This window comes from Corythoichthys intestinalis, chromosome 16 (assembly GCF_030265065.1).
Source record: "Corythoichthys intestinalis isolate RoL2023-P3 chromosome 16, ASM3026506v1, whole genome shotgun sequence".
NCBI lineage: Eukaryota > Metazoa > Chordata > Actinopteri > Syngnathiformes > Syngnathidae > Corythoichthys > Corythoichthys intestinalis.
In genome coordinates this window covers 3,480,718-3,502,978 of record NC_080410.1, presented here as the reverse complement: position 1 = coordinate 3,502,978, position 22,261 = coordinate 3,480,718, and the positions used below count along the sequence as shown (strand labels likewise).

Sequence of the window (22,261 nt, the reverse complement as noted above, 5' to 3'; positions counted from 1 at the left end):
GGAAGTCATTTAATGTTGTGAATCAACCGTTAAAGTTGTTAAAATTGCTCCCGTTTTTGCATTTGTTCCTTTCTGTCTACTTTTGACATGTTAAAGTTTATAAAACTGTTTCATCATTTAAAGATAGATTCAAGTTAAGATTTTGCTTGATTTTGATGTTTGCCAAAACGGTGACAAAATCCGGAGAAAAAAAACGTAATGCACGAAAAACGTACAGATTTTGAACGTACGGCATACACATTTAAGAAATTTGACTTGTCAATGCATCACGTGACCGGATTCATTGCCGACAACACAAATGTTAATTACGATATTAGGCTCGAGCGTATGACGTGGCACTCGCGAGGTTTCCGCCGCTATCGCCATTGTGGAAGCGAGAAACATAAACTGAGGCATTTCAACACAGGTCGCTCTTTAAAAATGGTTGGAAATTATTGTGCGGTAAAGAATTGCAACAACCGATCGAATAGAAAGGAGAATGTACAGCTCGACGGAACACCATTGAGTTTCTTCCGGATCACTACATGGAGAAAAGGCGAGGGAAAGCTCATATCTGAACTTACCAAACGTCGAAGAATGGCATGGGTGGCCTCGATCAGAAGGAAGGGCATAACGTTTGATTCTCCAGTTACACACTGAGTTTGCTCTATGCACGTCCACTCCGGTAAGTTAATTTCGTTTGTTTACGCAAATTTCAGTAACTTTACGCCCTAAGTCGCCCTGTTGTTAGCTATTGCTACAGCTAAACAACTAGCATGCATACATGTGCATTGTCTTGATAAGACATCATTCCTGTCGTTGCTAAATGAAAAAGCTGTAATATTTTGACGTGAGAGAGTGGCAAAGAATTTGTACACAGGCTACATTTTATGCAGCAAAAGATTTGTACATCCGTGGTCACAGACTAATGTAAACACACATTGCCTACCTTTGCTAGAAAGATGGTGTTGCCGTTTGCTATGGCCATAAAGTGAAGATCCTGCACCCATCCGCAGCAAAACTGTTCGTAGCTTTGTAGCGATTTGTATTTTCGGAATTGCTGATGAGTGTAGTAACATATACCAAACACTAAATACAGCGTGATGTCCATTTCGCGTAGTGGTGGAAGCTTGTCGACATCTTTATTCCATTTGTGTTCGGCTTGCTCGTGAGGGTCAACATTGTTCACATCCTTAAAATTGCTCACATATCTGTCCTTTGCCGTGGTAACAAGTTTGTCTCCGTTTCGAACTGGCAAGTTTTCCTTACATTTTTCCATCTTTGGCACTCGTAGTTGAATTGTATTTGCCGTTAAGTTTAAATGTCTCGTGATGCAGACGTGCTTCCGCAATGGATGCGTTGTCGCAAATCTCGCACGATCCCGTGCTGCTGTGACGTAAACGCTCGAGCCTAATTCACAACTTCGTTTTCGCTAACCTGCAGAAAAAGAGAGAGGAGTCTGGCTGCAGCCCGCCTCTCTCAGTACCCTGCGCCGCTCTTCTCAGTACCCATCCCGCAGACAGGAAATAACGCAATACCGCAGCTCTCAATCCCCTCAGACCGGAAATGTCGTCAACCCTTGCGACGAAAACAAGTTACGTTATTTCACCTCTCGCGAAGAAAACACGGTAAGTGGCCGCACTGAAAAAAAGTTTTTAAAAGCGTATGCATGTTTAAAAATGTTAAATAGTTAAACAACACTTGCGGTGAAAATATGAAGTGTTTATTCTGAGTTGAAAAGACCGTACTTATATCTAGTATTCTTAATGTAATTTAAATAATGTCTTCCTTTACTAACTGCATGTGACTTTGCTCTACTTATATTGTTTAATACGTACTGATGAATTCAGCAGCGAATTGGCTAATGCTGCTAATGCTTTTTACATTTTTTTCCCCTCAATGAACAGTCTTCTTTGTGTAGTTTTCATTATATTGCACTCTTATTTTTCATTATGTACATGCCTGCAATTCGCAGCTCGCTGTTTTTGTTGTTGTATGGTATTGTTGTTTTACCTTCATTTGTTTTGTCTGGTCCTTTGTAGTTTGAATGTTGTCACATGATCCAAATAGGACAAGGTTGTAATTTTTTCTTGATATTGTTACTCTGCTTAGCTATATATTTTTTCATTATTATTATTATTTTTTTACTAGCTCCTTGATCACCACCCCATTGGGAAGAAACTAAATCACGACCCCCAAATGGTAGTCTTCCCATGCAGATACAGGGATGTCACAGAGATCCAAATGGAAGTAAGTAGCATAAGTAGTAATGTACTTTAGATTTTGGACTGTGCTGAACACTTTTTTTTGATAGACATCGAACACTGTAAAACCCACTGTGCAGACAGGACCAATGGTGACAATATAAGACCATGCCGAGCTTCGTGGACGGTTCAAACTCATCCTGCCCAGGAACGGCTGGTATGTTTTTATGTCTGAGACAAATGTTGTGCTCAGTGGAAATCTGGATAGGCTTATTATTCCTTATATTAGTTAACAATTGGACATAATTGATTATTTACTCTTTGTTTATTTAACCAATCAACATTCTCATTAGCTTATGCAAATCTTGAATATAAAGAGGCCAGAAATGGTGTTGATTGTCTAAAAAAAGAAAGTTTGATTGACACGTGCTGACTTTTGGAACGTTGGCCTGAACAATGAAATGGAATCAACTGTGAATTTTGAGGATTTAGTTTCTCTAAAGAACATAATGTCACTTGTACAATTAAGTAAAATGTAACTTTTTGTGTTTGTTTTTTGCAGATATGAAATGCATATTTATAACTTGTCTAACAAGTAGCTCATTCAAAGGTATAAAAAAGTATTTTTTGGCGTGTGTAGGGTATTTTAACTATGTAGCCTACAGAATGCTTGTATGGGCTCATGTAGGTGTCTGCGTACGTTTGTATTTATATAACATATGTCCGTGTGTATAGATTATGTATTTTTCAGGGAAGGACCATATTTGTGGCTGACCCCTATGTTGTTGCAACATGGTGAAAGCCTACAGGATGTGACCCACACATGCATTTGCCTGTAAGGCTGATTAGTAACAACTACAACTTGGAGCATTGGTTCATTTTCAAAGAACAGTCAAATCATAACAAATTAAATGATCCAAATTCCAATTATTTGTGGGAAGAAAAACAGATCCAATCATGAGATCAGGGAACTATTGTTATCTCTAATGAAATTCAGTATCCATTCATATTGGCATGGCGTTTCCATGATGATCCAGAATAGCCTTGTTTGGTTTTGAAGGTATGTTCCAGTCGATCCTTTTATGTTGCCCCTTCAATTAAAGCAGAATTGCACTCCAGATGATTCATCCAATCATTTGAAGCAAATTTCTAAAATGCCAATCTAAAATTGCGAATGTTTTGTTTCAAGGGCGTTGGCCCGGTCTCAACATTGGTAGGGACGAATATAATGCAAGTAAGGTTGCTCAAAAGTTGGTGGGGACAACTTTAGCATCCTGAAAAGTTGGTCGTGTTATGTCCCTACCGTCCCTATGCAAACCTACGCCCTTGTTTTGTTTGCATGAATCATTTAAACCTGACTGGTTGGTGTTCTTATGCATGGAAACACGTTTGTAATTGTTTAACTACTGTATTTAATATGAACCTATATTTTCAATTGCAGAAAACGTTGACAGTCAATCAACAGGGGGACATGGAAAGAGAGGATTGGAAGTGAAATAGAGGTATTTGTAAAAGTGTGTATATTCATTGATTCAAAACTTGAAGGAAGTGACTCGGTTAAATTCTTACGTTAGGGTTTTCCGGGACAGCCATAGGGGAAGGACTGTGGCATCTTCATGTTGATGGTAGGTGAGTTTAACTGTCCAATTTTGTCCTCTGTGATATTTGTATTCATTTATCCATTTGTAGTATGCTCTTTGCACTGTTCTGGATGCTCTCTTTGAGTTTAACCATTGTAAAATGAAGTTCACCGAATCATTCAAATTGGGCTACAAAATATCCTTGTCGTTATTCTTTATTTACACTTGTTTTTAATTTTTGTTAGACTGATATGCCAACTCTGAGGAAGTGGTGGTGTATATTGATAGCGGACAATTTCAAACTTGGGTGCATGGTAAGTCTTTGAAACTGTTGATATGGCATTCATAGGAAAGTAGGTGCACAGCACCTTAATTCTTTGTTGGAAAATGTGGAATACTTATTTTTGTATTTTTTCAACTTATGTGAGCCACAGGAAAGAGTTTGCCCATTGGACAGATGAGGCAAAAGCATTACTGCAGGGTGAAGTGCCACCAGTCTATCAGTTACAGAAGTGAAATTTGAATATAATTGCTGAGGTCAGCTTTTAAAGACTTTTTAGTGTCCATTACTCTGACGCACTTTTGAACATGCCCCCCTTTATTCACTGATTTATTTTAGGAAGAGGTGCAACCACAGCTCCTTCAAGTTAGTGGTGGCCCACTCCAAAAAGATATGGCGGGAAAAAATGGTAAGATTGTTTATATACCTAGTTTAATGCAATGCCTGAAAAGAAAAATCAAGTATAAAATTAACAAAGCATCATTTTTATTTTACTTATGTAATATTCAAATAGCTCTTTTCTTTCTCTTTTCCAATGAACAGTTTTGGTAAAAGGATTGTGCAAGACAGCACAAAAGCCTCGGACAGGGCTAGGGGGAAAAAAAAAAAATCAATGCAGTAGGAGTTCCCAAGCATCCTGCAGATGGAAGAGGATGAGCACGAACTACAATGTCTTGGAGCCATTCAAGTTCTGTTTCAACCATCTGGAAGATGGATTTACCTTTTTTGAGGAGATTGTTGACTAAAGAAAATATCTATTCTCTCAATAATAATAAAAAATAATAAAACTAAAAAAATAAAGTTTACCACATCAGAACTGGTTGTATTGAGTTCATTTTTCTACACTTATGAATTAGTTTTTTTTTTTCTTTCTTTTATCTCAGATGTTAGTTGTAGGTAGTTTTAATTACCTGTGATGAAGGCGGGAGTGCTTGCCGAAAAATGTCAGGTAATTAAAACAACCTACAACTATTGTCTGGGATAAAAGAAAGAAAAACAACTAACACATGACAACTTTTTTTCATTTCTGTTTGAAATAAAGTTGCCTTTCCTGGAGCAGAAAGTTTAATATAGTTTCTGAATTAGTTAATTAGGATCTTCACCCACATGAATGAATTTAAGTAGCAAAATGAAAGACAAAATTGGTTTGGTTGCAACATTGAGAGAATATTACGTTTTTGATACATTAAATTGTAATGAAGCTATACTAATGTGTCCGTTCATAAAAATGTAAGGATGACAGCAATTTTGTAATAATTCTCAATTGGAGTATATTTTACAATTGACAAACTAAAGTACACACTGTGATAGGTCACAGGCGATCTTTCAGTCACTAATTAAACCTTTATTGCAGTAGTGTGTATTTTAATTTTGATGTACTGTAACCGTGTTTTTCATTTTGGTAAAATCAGCAGGCTTTAACAAACTGACCGCGCTTAAAGAGTTAATCTCCCGATTTCACCAAATCAATTTAAGGAGCATATAAATAAATTATTATTTAAATAATAATGAGTGATGCTGAAACCGAAAATAAAAGACGTGCGAAAAGAAAAGTAAACTAGTATTTACGTTCGAATGGACGCTAACTATTACGATAAAACCGGAAGCTCGGAGCTCCAGCGCAGCTTCATGTTGTAATTTCCGGTCTGAGAGCTGCGATATTGCGTCACTTCCTGTCTGCGGGATGGGTACTGAGACGAGCGGCGCAGGGTACTGAGAGAGGCGGGCTGCAGCCAGACTCTCTTGGGAGAGAGAGGGAGAGGGAGAGGGGGGGGGAAGAGAGAGAGAGAGAGAGAGAGAGAGAGAGAAGAAGAAAAAAAAAACAATCTGGTGCAAGGAAACTGCCATGCCCACAAAGTGCACAATACAGTTTTATCATCTAGAAATACATACATTTCTATGCATTTTAGGAGTTTTGGGGATGCCCCTTTTTTTTCGCCCGTAAGGCTTTGGGCGCGAGGGGGGTGGGCGTCCCTTGTTTCTATTTCTGAAAAGTGGCAACCCTAGTCCTGATCCTCGCGAGACTCCGTAGACGCATGACGTAATCATCGAAGGCTAAGCTAACAAACGGCTCTTCAAGAAGAATTCAGCTGATTTTTCCCCCCTAACTTCTCACGATCTCTTGATTTACCTTTTTCGTCTCCGCCGCACATCGAGGAAACGCCATGGCAACACCCAACCAACGCAGTGATCTCCCAGCGAAACGTAAGAAGGCAGATTCGTTTGACTCAGCGACAACGACCGAAGATTTACTACCATATTCTCCATAATGCAACAAGTTAATTAGAGAGGGCATCGGATCAATCGATAAGAAATTATCGATTTCACAAGAAATCCTACAAGACAAAATTAAAGAGTTAAAAGAAAGCCTCGTGGTCACACAGCACGAGGTATCATATCTCAAATCTGAAAACGCTATGCTATGCCTTCAATGGGGCGCCATTTTTAAAGCAGCACACGCTGAAAATTACGACATTTTCTCACATTTAGCGCCACAGAGTGTTGAAAACGTGTGAAATTTTGAGTCACCTTTTTTTTTTTTTTCACATTTACAACATTATTTAGCAACCTAAATATTCCTCTTTTTTTTTTTCACATTTACAACATTATTTAGCAACCTAAATATTCATTTTTAAATAAAAAGTTTTGGACCTGAATGTTTAAATCCAGAACTAAATATTTTATTTAAATCTTAAATTTATATCCAATATCCGAAATGCTAAATCTGAAAACGGTTGGAAGTAAATATTTAGCTTAATATGCAAATTCCCATGGCTGGAGACAGGAAGTAACAAAATAAAAGCTGGAGCACACAAAATACTCCGAAATATGTATTTTACTTATATATTGTTATTATCACAATGACTCATGTCCAAGAGCGGACTGCCACCGTTGAGTAGGTTTTATCCATTTTCATGCAACGTAAACAGACAGTCTGAGCTGCTCCACCAGCTTTTATTTTGTTACTTTGCTTTTATTGTTTGTTACGTAATTTGAGGCAAGATCATCTCATATTCATCATATTTAAAAAAACAAGAACAGAAGTTGGGAAAACGGATTCGAAATAAAAATCAAACAACTGACTGAGGAATATGCCAAGAATCCGACAGACACTACCAAAAAAGAACTCTTCAGTACCAAAGAACGGCTCGATGGCATTCTGTCTAAAAAAAAACTCAGTTTCTGTTACAACAACTACGATATACCACCTTTGAGAATAATAACAAATCCGGGAAATATTTAGCAAACCAACTTGAAGGTAACAAAGAAAAAACATTAATTACATCAATACAAGATTCAGCCGGCATAATAACACAATCACCAGAAAAAAATAACGAAACTTTTTATAGCTACTACAAAAACTTATACTCGGTGACAAATGAACATAATGAAGAAGACATTGACTTATTCGTTAGCAATCTTGACATCCCCAAACAACTTTAGAAAGTAAACAATTGCTAAATACCCCACTAACCCTCACCGAACTATGGAATGCCCTAAAGGACATGCCAACAGGTCACGCACCGGGGCTCGACATCATATCTTAAACACTTTTGGAATATGCTGGCACCACTTTTCTGTAGAATGGTTCAAGAAATCAGTGCCAATAGTCAAATTAGAGACAATATGAACACTCCAGTAATCAAACTACTGCCAAAAGTGGGGAAAGATCCAACCCAACCAGCAAACTATAGACCAGACATGTCCAAAGTGCGGCCCGGGGGCCAAATGCGGCCCGTGGTCAAATTTCATCCGGCCCCCAGCCTCTGTCATAAAATCAATAACATCTGGCCCGCACACAGACTTAATAAATTGGTCAGCAGTACCGCAACCAGCATATGAAGTAGCTTACACACGAAATGCTGCTCCTCATTTACCCACTAAAAGACAGCAGCACTTTAACCGTTTATTGCCAAATGTATCACATTTGATACACCTAAAATTTCATGATTTTCAGACTAATTTAGAATTTTGACATTTCTTTTTGGAAAAAAAAAAAAATATATATATATATATATATGGATGCAAGTCAACACATGCATCTGCAGGTTCCATGAGAAAAAAAACATGATTTAGCATGGGTTATAGACATTAGAGCGCTTATTACACATATTCATTTTGACTTTTCTTTTCACAAATTTGAAAAAAAGGTTTCATTAGAACCTTATTTTTCAAATTTTGGGATTCTCTGATAATTGCTTCATGTTGCAGGTATTTAAAGTGCCTGTGACACGAAAAAGCATGTTTATTTCATAATACACGCGGTATTTTATGCCCCTGAATGATATGGACCGCTTGGATGTGTGTGGAAGCGATCGCTATATTTATTTAGTTTTTTGAATCCCGCGCCATGAAAATGAGTGACTTCCGGCTTCGGTCTTGCATTGAGGAGGAGGGCGCTGTGACGTGTACGGTAGAAGACGTTCTCTTCACTATACAGTGTACTGTTGTGTACGAGGACGAAGGATTCAGCTGATTTTGCGGATTAATACTTTTATTTTTTGCATCACGCCAGCCAAACGGCTGCAGAAAAATCATTCTGTATGCGGGAGAGGCGTATGCGCCTTTTTGGAGTTTCAAAAGGTTCCCATTCACCGTGGATATTTACTGTGGGACCATTGGACTTACAAGGAAGTGAGTAAACATCTTGTTTTGTATTATGTCAAATACGAATACAGTGATTACAAAGTAAACACTATAAAATTCCTTTAAATAAAGGACTACTTACGTTTGATCATTGATAGGCATGTAAAAAGCTATACTCATGCTCATTAGCAGTTAGCTGTTAGCACGTTAGCTACACAACAACTCCAGCCACCCTCCTCCAGGGAACGAACTGTAAATTGCTCTCCGCCGGGCGGTTTGCCGATCCGCAAAGAAACTTGACAACCGGGTCGTCATGTCAAATAATCCAGGCTAGTTATGTGTGATTTTCCACTTCGAAGACTTTGAAACATCCCTCGGTTCGGGTTAGCATGTCGGCTAGCTGTCACTCCTTCTGGTCTGTTTACATTCTCCGAAGCCGGGGAAGGGAAATTACATATGTCCGATTTAGGTGTCATAAAATATCGTTCGGGAGGTGTGACAGTAAAGGTGAAGTCGACTGTTTTGACCATTATGGAGTAATTTTGCCATTTCGTCTGAATAAATGGATTTTTATTATTTTATATTCCATTTAGCACAAGATTGTTATTTGTCATGACCATGCCATTTATTTAGCAATTGGGGAAAGTACTTGGGTAAAAAGAATATCCTGTAAAAATATTGAAGTAAAGAGACAGAAACAATGACATTTTGCCGCTCTCTTCGTCGCGTTTTCCTCATTGTGAATAGTTCCCCCTCGACGGGCTGACTGGTCCTTCTCAAGCCATTTATATAGCTATTGGGGAAAAATACTTGGATAAAAAGAATATCCTGTAAAAATATTGGGAGTAGAGAGACTGAAACAATGACATTTTGCGGCTCTCTTCGTCGCGTTTTCCTCGTTCTGAACAATTCCCCCTCAATGGGCTGAATAGTAAAACCGATGAGCCTAGTCTACCGCTGACGTCATCCACCTGTTGGGACGCTAAAGCCCTATAATGGTAGGCGTGGCTAACCGGCAGATTAAAAGACTAATTTCTCGTCATCTGCGCTTTGCTAAATTGTTGTATATAGTCGAATCGTCTCAAAATATGATTCTAATTCACATAATAATGCCATTTAAGACTTTTTTTCTGGTGTCATATGCTTTAAGGGCTAAGCAACATTACTCTGTGTGATCCTCTGCTTCCAATTTTCTAAAATGGCGACAATCAACAAAAAAAAGTTGACTGTGATGGCCGACACTTCAGGGATGGATGGAAATTGGACTATTTCTTCACTAAAATACGCAACAACTGTGTCTTGCCTCATTTGCAAAGAGACAGTCGCTATTTTTGAAGATTTCAATGAGGAGATATTACCAAACAAGGCACGCTGACATGACGACAAGATCACAGGGAAGATACGCAGCGAGATATTGAAGCAACTTGAAGCTAGTTTAATTTTACAGCAGTAGTATTTCGCAAGAGCCCGATAGTCAAAAGAGAACTGCGCAAAGGCTAGTTGCGAGATTGTTGAAATTATTCATTAAAAAAAAAATAATAAAGCAAATGTGACACACTGAATGGCTTGCTAAATTTTGTTTAAATATATTGTTTTACGTAAAGGACGTCAGCCAAGGTCGGCCCCCCACATTTTTACCACGCCAAATCTGGCCCCCTTTGCAAAAAGTTTGGACACCCCTGCTATAGACCAATATCCTTAATGTATACAGATATTAAAATTATTGCAAAGGCTTTAGCTGCTAGATTAGAACAAATTCTTCACACTATAATTCATTATTAAAGGAGGTAACTCTACAAACAATATAAGACGACTGTTTAATCTCATTAATGGGGTACAGAATAATAAAGATAAGGCAATTATCCTCTCTTTGGACGCAGAGAAAGCCTTTGACAAAGTGAACTGGATTTTTCTCTTTAAAATTCAGAAAATTTGGCTTTGGTGAGCCATTTATCAGTTGGATTAAAACATTCTACAACGCCCCAAAAGCCACTGTCAACACAAACAGGGTAATTTCACAAAGTTTCTGTCTTCAAAGGGGAACTCGACAAGGCTGCCCTTTTTCACCCCTGTTATTCGCTCTATTTATCGAACCATTAGCAATTGCAATAAGACAAAATGCTAATATTAAAGGGATCTGCTCGCAAACATCAGAACATTAAATTAACTTATACTCAGACAATATATATTATTATTTCTAGAAAAAACAGAGTCCTCCCTTCATGAGGTTTTTGAACTTATAAAGAAATTTTCACAAATATCAGATTATGGGGTTGGTGGTGCGTCCCCTTTTCCCATCCCTGAGGGCCGGTTGATGGGAGCGCGGGTGGCCCGGGGGACCACATTGGATCCCGGGGGGGTGACGATGGCTCCTTTGCTGGGCTGCGGGAGGAGGGATGCGCTGTTCTGCAGATGACACCAACATATTCTAAAGTAGTGAAAATCAAAATGAACTTGTAACTGCTGTGAATGAATTAAAGAAGTGGATGGATATTACTAAATTATCATTTAACTCAAATAAAACAAAAATAATGATGTTTAATAACCTTAATATAACTCAGAATTACAGATAGATGGGGTCCAAATCAGTAATATGCATTAAATAAAATTCATAGGAGTTATTATAGATAGTAAATTAAAGCCCACATCAGACACATTAAAACCAAAATCTCAAAAAGCCTCTCACTAATAAAGTTATATTATACCTTGATGGTGGTGCACTTCGCACCTAATACTGTTCCCTGGTGCTCCCATATCTTTTATATTGTATTGAAGTGTGGAGAAACGGTTATAAATTGAAATTGTTGCATAAAAATATGGTCTGGTCACAATATAATTACATTTACTGACAATTTCTGTTGCTGTTCTTGTAGAATCGTTATGTATATATTCAGAATTATTTTTAATGGGCCAACTCTGTTGGTCTAGTTGGTTGTCTATTGGGTTAGTTGTTTTTTTTGTTGTTGTTTTTTTTTGTTTTTTTTCTTTTCCTTCTCTTTATTGTGTGGACTTAAGTCGAAGGACAGGAGTATCCCACGAAATAAGACTGCTGGAAGATGATATCAGGAGTGGGATTGAATAAGTTTTTCTTCTCACTCCCTATCGAGCGCACATAATTATTCTGGGTTATACTGTATTTCTGTTTCTTTGTCCATGCTTGGAATAAAAAGCTTCTTCACCATCATCATCATGAGAATTCATTTTTAATGTTAACAGTAGTGCTGTCAAGGAGTCCCAATATTTAATCGCTGTTAATGTGATGTCAAGCACTTTAAATGACTTTTGTGCTGGATTGGAAGACAACAAAACACGAATAAACAACAACAACAACAAAAATGGCAAGGATGAATTTTCTACAACAGAAACCAATTTCGGGGACTAAAGTTTGCAAATGAATAAGATTTGTTTGTGGTCTTGCAGATCTATATGTCAGCCAAGCCCATTATCCTGAGCACCAGGAGTCTGCAGGCATCAAGGAGGAGGAGGAAGAGTCGCCATCCATCAAGCAAGAGGAAGATAACTTACACATTAAAGGTGATCCCAAGCCATCCTTTTTCCTCATTAGTACAGAAATGTCTATCAGTCTAATATAGTATTTTTAATACCGTTTATATCGTGGTGTTGCTTACTTAGTAACTGTGCAATGGACCGACATTAAAGTTGCACCACTGCATCGACAAATTGAAAGATTTCCCTCTATGTAAATGATTTCCTTTGTTTGAAGTATTTTTTATTGATGCCAATGTACTTAGATTCCATTGACACCTATGTAAGTTGATACCATTGACCTCCATGGACGTCCAGATTTTTTCCCATTCATTTTCAATGGCAAAAAAACCAATGTCCCCAAATCAGTAGGAAATGACCAGATATCAATAGGACGTGTACCCAAAATGTCTCCAATTGCATTGACGCTTATGGAGCGTGATGCCATCGACTTCCATGGACGTCCAAACTGCGCATTCATTTCCAATGGCATTTCATCATGTTTTTTCATTTTATTGATGCCAATGTACTTAGATTCCATTGACACCTATGTAAGTGGATACCAATGACGTACATGGACGTCCACATTTTTTCCCATTCATTTTCAATGGCAAAAAAAACTATCCCCAAATCAATAGGAAATGACCAGATATCAATAGGACGTGTACCCCAAATGTCCCCGATTGCATTGACGCTTATGGAGGGTGCTGCCATTGACGGAAATGGACGTCCAATTCTCCCAATCATTTTTAATGACGTTTACTTTGTTTAATGCCATTGATCGGCATTATTGTCCATTCTATTGATAGACCTGAGTGGGGCTAAGATCTGTATCTCCAAAGAGGAAAGACCCAGGTGTAATTTCTCCCGAAATTGCAGTTTCTAGTTACATTATGTAAATATATATTACGCGCAATGTACTATAAAAACTGTGATCAGGGTTAAGTAATATTTACAAATGGTAAATATGAGTATACAATACATAATAAAAAAGACTGTGCCGTTTGGAACCGAACTGATCTGAATTGACCAAATTTGAAGAATTTATTATTTGCATTTTAATCCTTTTTTTTTTTTTTTTTTTTTTTTTTTTTAATGTTTTTGTTTTTTAAATAAAGTTGGCTAAGAACCACTCAGTAGAATTTAATTAATTTTATCAAGAAAGTCAAAAGTGCAGAAAATTGATCAATTTTACTCATTAGGAGGTGTTAATTTTAACAACCTGACCTACATTGCCACCCAAGGCATTTTGGTAAACTTGGCATTTAACAACATTTAGTACACTCACTGGTTTGGGTCTGGTCTGGTCATATTTTAAGATTTTTAGCACAATAATAGATAGTGAATCAGCAGTGTCTGGGTAACGACGGTATTTAGATATCACAATTTAGGTATCGTAATTTTCGAACTATAATCCGCTACTTTCTTCCCTCATTTTGAATCCTACGGCTTACTTGTTGATTTATTGGGTTAATAGATAACACTTTATTTGACAGCGGCGTCATAAGACTGCCGTAAGACCGTCATAATTATGACATGACACTATCATGGGCGTTAATGAATTAAGTGTCATCCGGCAAATTATGTCACTAACTCCATTTATGTCCAGCTCGGATCTTTTCCATCCATTCAAATGTGAGATAATTTGCCGGATTTGTCATAAGCATTAATTAATTGATGCTCATAGCAGTGTCATGTAATACTTATGATGATCTTATGACATTCCTATGGCTCCACTGTCAAATAAAGTGCCACCAAATACCATAACAAGCAATTAACTTGAACACTAACTGAAGAAATAATTAACACAGAACATGATTATTGATCTGTAGCGCTGCAATACATGCTAGGAGGCATGTTGTACGACACAGTGTTGACAGCAGGTGGAAGAGGAAGTTGACTGTCTCCCTCAAGGGAGCAGTGATGGCCAAATGTAGCTTCTTGAAGCAATGACCCTTTGCAACCAATTGGTTCAAAGCGTCGTGGTGGTTCATTTGGTCTTATGATGCCGCTGTCAAATAGTGTTACCGGTTAATATCTTTTGGTGTAAATACTCCATAAAACAGCGAGAACAGCTGCGGCTTGTAGTCCAGTCCAAAATTCCCTCTAATTTTTCATGTGCCAGAGCAAACAAGCTCCCTGATTACACTGCGGCCCACGGTAAGCAACATCAGATGTGTACTGAATTTTTTGGCTTATAAGTTAGTCGCATCTGAGTATAAGTCACATCGGTGTATAAGTCGAGTTAATTGATAGAATCCAGCACAAAAAACAGACATGTAATCTTGAAATACAATTTAAAATAAAAATACAATTGAGATCAACAGGCTGAATAAGTGCACGGATGCTAACATTACAGGACTTGTAAACAACGAACTGAGAACATGCCTGGTATGTTAATGTAACATAGCTATTAAGAGTTTTTTCAGATAACTATGGCATAATGAACATGCTAACAAGCAACAATGATATAATAATGTGTGAATAATTTTACACATAAGTCGCTCCAGAGTATAAGATGCACCCTTTGCCAAACTATGAAAAAACAGATCTAATAAAATGATATTTTATGTCTACGTGCTTGCATCTGTCTGTTAACAGGATTTTTGGCAAGAGCGATTGTCCCCTGTATGTCATCATGTATAGTTGTTGAAGTGTACTGATAATGATCAATGCTAGTTGTTCTAAATATGGGCATTTTTGTATGGTTTAAGCCAGTGCCATATATTCAGCTTTACATGTAGATAGTGCGACTGTGGGTTTTTTCTTTGTTTTCCAAGAAATTGGAGAACTATTCTTGCTCAAGAAAACACACATTTTTACACAATCTTGAGTTTGAATGAAATCGATGCCCACAAAATGTTTAAGCTGTCCCAGGTCTTTCATTCTGAACTTTTCTGCCAGCATCTCCCTTGTTTGTTTCAGAATACAATCATTGCTCGCAGCAATAAGTAAGTCATCGACCCATATGAGGATGATGACCTTCTCATTAATTTACCTCTTTGTATAAAAACAGTGGTCAGCTTGGTTTCATGTGAAATTGTTGTCAGTTAACCATTCATGTAAAACTGTATTCCAATTTCGACCTGATTGCTTGAGACCATACAGTGATTCTTCCAAGTTTGTAGACTAGACCATCTTTTTCTTTATAACCATCAGGTGGGTTCATGTATATGTCATAGTCAATATGAGCATGTAAGTACGCTGTCTTAACATCCATCTGATGTAACAACAGACTCTTTTGTGCCGCTTTCTGTAACACCACTCTTGTTAAATTTGCTGTGGGTGAAAATGTCTCTCCATAGTCTATTCCCATTTTCTGGTTAAATCCCTTTGCCTCAAATCGTGCTTTGTACTTGTCTCTCCCATCTTCATCCTTTTTGAATGCGTAAACCCATTTACCCCCCACTGTTTTCTTGTCTTTTGGCAGTGTTGTCAAGGTAAATGTTTTATTTTCATTTAGTGACTGAATTTCTTCATCCATGGCTTTTGACCAATCTTTTGAGTTATTCGAACTCATGTCCTCCTCATATGTTTGAGGTATACCAATTACCATCCTGTAGCAGTAGTCTACAGTGGTATGAACTCCATCACTATCTCTGTCTTCTGTTATGAAGTCCTCTAAATCAGGGGTTCCCAACCTATTCCACTAAGGCACACTGTGGGTGCAGGATTTCATTCTTACCAAACAAGATGACAACACTTTTTCCCCAATCTGGTGTTTTACAAGTGCAATCAGTTGATTGCAGTCAGGTGTGGCTTGTTTTAGCAGAAGCCTCATTGGTTCAACTGTCTCTGCTGGATCGGCTGGAACAAAAACCAGGACCCACAGTGTGCCTTGAGGACTGGGTTGAAAACCCCTGCTCTAAATGACTCTGTTTTTTCCTCTCTCTTGAGGGATAGGGTTAGGGTTAGGCTTCTACTCTCAAGTTCACTTCCTTTGGACTCTCACTATATGCACTTGGTTCTAGAGGATCTTCAGTTCTGTTTCTGACCTGTACATTTGTTTGATCAGTTTTTGGTAACCTTATCATGTTGTATTCTTCATCTTGATTCTCGTCACATGTCTGTGCCTGTTTTTCTATGACTTCCTTGTTCACAAACTTTACCAGCCTATGTTTTTGTACTTTCTTTGTTTCTGGATTGTAGACTAGATATGCTGGACTGTTTTTGTCATAGCTAACAAATTGTCCTTGGCTACACTTAGAATCCAATTTTCCCTTGTCTTGTTTGTATATATAACATACAAATTTTTGCATTCTGTAAAAATTTGGTTTCTTGTTTGTCAATATCTGGTAAGGAGTTTGCCCTGTACGTCTATTATAACATCTGTTGTGTCCCATTGCTGCAGTTTGTATTGCATAGTTCCATAGGTATTTTGGTAGCCCACTTTCAACTAGCATGCACCTACACATTTCAAATAGTGTACGCCATCCTCTTTCAGCTGTCCCGTTCTGGTGTGGGGAATACGGCGCTGATGTCTCGTGTCTTATTTCACTTTTTCTCAACAATGTTTGGAACTCATTGCAAGTGTATTCAGTCCCATTATCAGATCGGACGTACCTTACTTTCCCATAAGGAGCTATATCTGCGATATATTTTTCTGTTGCCAGAACAGTGTCACTTTTCTTTTTCAGGAAGTATGTGAATATTGCACCAGAGTAATCATTTGTGAATAATTGCACATATTTGTAACCATCAATCGATTCAGGAGTTATTGGACCCGCAAGGTCTGAGTGTACTGATTTTAAGGGGGTATCTGCTCGAGTATCGGGGTCTCTATTTCGGGTCTAGATAAATTTCCTTGTATGCATATCTCACACTTTTTGATTTGATTTGATTTATTTATTTCGAGCAATAACAACAAAAAACAAAAAACAACAAGTATGGAAAAAATAAAATACAATAAAATAAAAATTAAACAGTCATGATGAATGTAACAAAAATTATAACAATACATACACGTGTAGCTCGAAAAGGAGTGGGAAGAAGCCGAGCTTTTTTGAGTCCCACCCCCATTTCACTCCAAAAATTCCATAGGAATGCAGTCACTTCCCTACAACAGCTGTACTAATCATAATGATTACATTGATAATAATAATAATAATAATAGTTGCAGTAATCATAATAACACCAATATATACGCATAATATATATATATATATATATATATATATATATATATATATATATATATATATATATATATATATATATATATATACACATACACTTTTGTTCAGGTCTTGTTTCTTTCCCCTTAATCTGCATTCCATCAACTACTTTCTGTAATTTGAGCGCATCCTCATAATTACAGTGGCCTAATATTTGGTGCCATGTGTGAATAATATCATAACATGCATTGCACTTGTCAGACTCACCATTTGTATGCAAAACGTACAGCTTGCCATACACATGAATATTGAATTTTGTACTGTCTTTGGTGATAAATTCGTCTTCACCTTCTTTGAAAAGTACCGTGGCTCCTCTCGATGTTGCTGCTTTCACCGAAAAGATGTCTTGTGGGTACGATAGTATGAAGAGTGCGCTTCTAAGTGTTGCCTTGCGCTGCTGTCCTCTGTTGTCAATCAGGTAGCACTCTGCATAATTTCTTTTTAGTGCAACTCCACTGCACCGGGTACCATCTGCCAACTCGACGCTGTGGTTCTCTGGTTTGAACGTCTCCTCGAAGCTTTTGAACTTGGTCACGTCAGTGATGATATGAGATGTCGCTCCCATGTCCACCATCAGGCCTCGTTCCCGGATGCTGGGTGTATCCTGCCTTCTGGTGTCAGGCTGTTCATCTCTCACCTTGAACTCGAAGTCAGGATCTCCATCTACAGCAATTTTTCTCGCTCCAACCAGTTTGTCGTTGCGTCTGCAAGTAGCGTCTTTGTACGTGTCAGTTTTGCACCTACTACGCCATGTCTTTTGTCGACATGATTTTGCATTGTGGCCTTTGGTTCCACATTTGAAGCACACTAACTCTGCGTTGTCTTTGAGCCGGTCACGAGCGTTTGCGTCTGTGGTTTGCCTTGAAGCTGTTGCTTGAGTCTTCCTCACTCTGTCGCTTTATTCTCCTGCATTTAATTTTTCCGTTTCTTCAAAGCTTCGGAGTTTGGCTTTGAATTCTGCAAATGTTATGGTGTCAAATGTATGCACCGCATGTATTGTTAACTGGCTTGTCACTTTCAGGCAGCCCCTTCAAGAACGTTGCAATAAGTAGACCTGTCTTCACAGACAATCTGACAAATCAAAGTAATCAAAGTCAAACAAAAATGACGTACCACAAGTAGCACTCTAGACAACTAAGTCCCATCCTGCCATCTTGTGGCGAAAAGACAATATTTCAACAACAACAACAAGACACGATAGGAACATCATTTCCACATCAACTGAGGACACATTTATCAATACAAAACATTTCTCCCAACATTTCTCTCAACACTGTTGATTTTTTTTTTTGTGCGCAGCTTAGATTTTCTTGTGTGCAAGCAGTGCGCGATTGCGCACGCGCGCAGCTTAGAGGGAACATTGGTCCAGTGCAGCTCGTCTTCGAACAAATGCCGTTTTTTTTTTTTTGTGTCAAATTTGGTGGGGGGCGGCTTATACTCAGGTGTGCCTTAAAGTCCAAAAATTACGGTAATTGGTTATTAGTCTAATCAATTAGAAATATTTTATAAACATACTAACAATTACATTGACATAAACAGGCAAAGTGCAGTGAAAATGGAAAACATTTAGTTACAATCAAACGCTTATATTCAACCGATAAATATTGGACAAACACATTATTGATTTTACCAGTGATTCATTGCTTCCAACTGACAGGTTAGCTCAGCGCACAACACCGCAGTCAGCCAGTTTTTGGTTCGACGCATGCGCCGTTAGAGGATCACTTAGTTTTCCCCGAGACCGACGTGACGTTATTTCAACGCTTTTGATTCGTAGCCGTAAACTTGAAATAGTCCACAGACAGAATTCCTAGTAGTCGTAAAGAGAGTTGTATGCACACACCCGCAGAAAAAAAGTCAGGCATCAGAATTTGGTGCCTAAATACGAACACGAATGCATAAATATGAGTACAATTTTTTTATATACAAACACGAAGGTGTAAATACAAAAACAAATCTTTTTGCTACAATAATGCTTTCCATACGCTGTGCTTTAATGACGTCATCATAAGAGGACTAAGGTTCTTTTTCTGTTTTCAGCACCGGATTTTCGGACGCATCTCTACAGAAACAATGTCCCTTGCGCCTCAAAATGAAACCGCATATTGTTTTCCTACTATTGTTTTATGAATACTTTTTAAAACCGTGCCATGCACTGAATCCGCAAAACCGCGAGTGATCTCTCTACTCGTCTTCTCCAAGTTTTGCACAAAGGAAAGGCGCAGTGGTAGTCCATAAAAAATATCAATGGTTTTCTTGTGTCTTGCAGGTTTCAGAAAATATCTTTGTGCTGAGCAGCAGGAGCCACAATCTCCTGGCATTAAAGAGGATATTAATGAGCTCCACCAAATCAAAGAGGAGGAGCTAGAGCCCTGTCAACAGAAGCAACTTCCAATCAAAAAGGAAGAGGAAGAGCTGCCATATGTTAAAGAGGAGGAGGAGGAAGAGGAAGAGCATATCAACAGGTCGACTGTTCAGCCCTTGAAGAGTGAAGATGGTCCGAGTGAGGCCGACAGAGAGGCGGAGCTTCCAAGAGGCAGCAGCAGCTCAACAGAAGGATTGCAAGCAGACATTTTCATTGCTCCGTCAGACAAAAATGGCACCACGTCACACTCGCCTTACAATGATGATGGTCATCACTCTCACCGTGACGACAAACTCTGCAAGTGCTCTCAGTGTGGGAAAACCTTTGCTAATAAGTATACTTATCGTACGCACATGAGGAAGCACACTGGCGAAAAACCTTTTTCCTGCTCATTTTGTGATCGAAGATTCGATTGTAAGGGATACTTAAAAGAACACACAAGAATCCACACTGGTGAAAAACCTTTTTCCTGCTCAGTTTGTGGTCAAACATTCACTCGAAAGCGACAATTGAAACTACACACAAGAACCCACACTGGCGAAAAACCTTTTCTCTGCTCAGTTTGTGGTCAAGGATTCGCACAAAAGCGATACTTGAAAATACACACAATAACCCACACTGGCAAAAACCCTTTTTCCTGCTCTGTTTGTGGTCAAACATTCCCTCTAAAATATAACTTAAGAATTCACACAAGAACCCACACTGGCGAAAAACCTTTTTCCTGCTCAGTTTGTGGTCAAAGATTCACTTTAAAGCAAAGCTTTAAAAGACACACAAGAACCCACACTGGCGAAAAACCTTTTTCCTGCTCAGTTTGTGGTCAAAGATTCACTTTAAAGCAAAGCTGTAAAAGACACACAAGAACCCACACTGGCGAAAAACCTTATTCCTGCTCATTTGTGGTCAAAGATTCACTGAAATGCAACCATTAAATGCACACACAAGAATCCACACTGGCGAAAAAAACTTATTCCTACTCAGTTTGTGGTCAAAGATTCAGGCAAAAAAGCACCTTAAAACAACACACAAGAATCCACACTGACGAAAAACCTTTTTCCTGCTCAGTTTGTGGTCGAGGATTCATTCGGAAGGATCGGATGAAGACACGTGTGTTTTGATGTGAGAAGCCGTGACCAATGACTGTTTTGCCTGTCTTCCATGCTGGCTTCATCAGATGTTTTGCACGTAGGACGATTGTATTCCGGAGAGCTTCCTGAAATCCTGTTTAGGATTGGCACTTTTGGTGCCTTGTTTTGTCTAATCGGTGTATGATGTACACCCACCCAATTGCCTAAACCTCTGCTGATTGAACGCTCTGAAGTTTGTCAGGTTTGTGTGCCATCTTTGTTGTTTTCTTTTCAGTCCAGCACATGATTCAGCTGGTTGGGCGGGGCTGTGCAACACACCTGTGGCGCATGTGGAGCGCTCATTATTTAAAGACTCCTGTCACCATATACGAGTGTCGGAATATTTCTTAGTTTGTTTTACTTGTTTACTTTGGTTTTTGCCTTCTCTGGCCATCGACGCCTTTCCCTTGGTTTTCTCGCCGACTCGTTTCGTGCCTCTTTTTGTATTTTTTCTCGCGTGTTCTGGCGTGCTCTCGGTTGTTTTTTTTTTTTAATTTATTTATCTTTTTTTAAATAAATTCGATACAAACTTCCTCATCTGTGTTGGATTCATATTATACTGCCGTCATTTCATTACAAAGTTAAGTTGCATTATTTATATAATACTCACCCTTTCAATCTACACTTTTCACATTTAATATTTGAAACGGCAGACCCCAATTTCCAAAAATTGAAAAAAATTTCAAAAATATTATTAAATAAGTATGGAAAATTTGAATATATTCAAATTTGCAAAATGTATAATTAACAAAATCAAAAATACTGGCTCACAAATGAGTTTTTTTGTGAGGGGATTAATGTATGCATGTTTTTTTTTTTAATTACTACTCGTGATTGACAGATATGTTACAACAGAGTATGAGGGCTAAATGAAGAAGGAAAAAAAGTACTGACAGTAAAATCGTATTATTGCTACAAGATTTTTTTTTCTCGTAGTAAATTGATGTTTTGGTATATAATTTTTGTTAAAAATAAAACACATTGAAACATTTGGTTATTTAGCTTTGCAGATTAAATATGTTGTGTTGAAATTGTTTTTGTTTGTTAATATATGGTCACCACCTGACACCTTGCGTGCTACAAGGGTCTTGTTGAATAAGGCGCAATTGGAACGGAAAAGTTCACTGTTGACAGATGAGGCGTAACCAAGGAGCAAAAACGATTTTTTACTATACAAAAACAGTGAAATTTTCCAAAAGTCAATTCGAGGTCGAAAATGAAGATGATTATGATGATAGTTCCATAATAGTGCCCACCAGTGAAGAAAAGTAGGCTGCAGATTTAGACTGTGGAGTCCAGAATGGAAATCTATCTTTGGTGTCTTACAGTGTTGTCCAAAAGTATTGGCACCCCTGCAATTCTGTCAGATAGTGCTCAATTTCTCCCAGAAAATGATTACAATTACAAATGTTTTGGTAGTAATATCTTCATTTGTTGGCTTGCAATGAAAAAACACAAAAGAGAATGGGGGGGGGGGGG

The 22,261-nt window shown here is 38.2% G+C and overlaps 1 protein-coding gene and 1 long non-coding RNA gene across 10 annotated transcripts; both read left to right on the top strand.

Annotated features, from left to right (window-relative positions):
* The first annotated feature begins 1,516 nt into the window (after positions 1-1,516).
* On the top strand, positions 1,517-4,868 carry LOC130931875 (uncharacterized). 9 transcript variants are annotated; one of them, XR_009067316.1, is made up of 10 exons: positions 1,517-1,607; positions 2,022-2,055; positions 2,131-2,229; positions 2,324-2,400; positions 3,625-3,685; positions 3,758-3,808; positions 4,009-4,077; positions 4,192-4,300; positions 4,383-4,452; positions 4,587-4,868. It is a non-coding gene; the product is annotated as an uncharacterized LOC130931875 (long non-coding RNA). The 9 variants fall into 9 exon arrangements; XR_009067312.1 differs by having other exon boundaries at positions 2,294-2,400; XR_009067318.1 differs by having other exon boundaries at positions 1,535-2,055; positions 2,294-2,400; positions 3,758-3,812.
* A 1,017-nt stretch (positions 4,869-5,885) lies between these two features.
* On the top strand, positions 5,886-21,410 carry LOC130931871 (oocyte zinc finger protein XlCOF6.1-like). The gene is made up of 3 exons (XM_057861040.1): positions 5,886-6,248; positions 12,051-12,164; positions 19,560-21,410. The coding sequence occupies exons 1-3, from the start codon at positions 6,209-6,211 to the stop codon at positions 20,585-20,587; spliced, it is 1,182 nt and encodes a 393-aa protein (XP_057717023.1). The 5' UTR covers positions 5,886-6,208; the 3' UTR covers positions 20,588-21,410.
* Positions 21,411-22,261: the final 851 nt, after the last annotated feature.

Bases quoted from the DNA above. Each gene is read 5' to 3' on its own strand.
- LOC130931871 (XM_057861040.1), top strand. From the start codon at position 6,209: ATGGCAACACCCAACCAACGCAGTGATCTCCCAGCGAAAC. The intron at 6,249-12,050 runs GTAAGAAGGCAG...GTGGTCTTGCAG, and splicing joins CAGTGATCTCCCAGCGAAAC to ATCTATATGTCAGCCAAGCC. The intron at 12,165-19,559 runs GTGATCCCAAGC...TGTGTCTTGCAG, and splicing joins AGATAACTTACACATTAAAG to GTTTCAGAAAATATCTTTGT.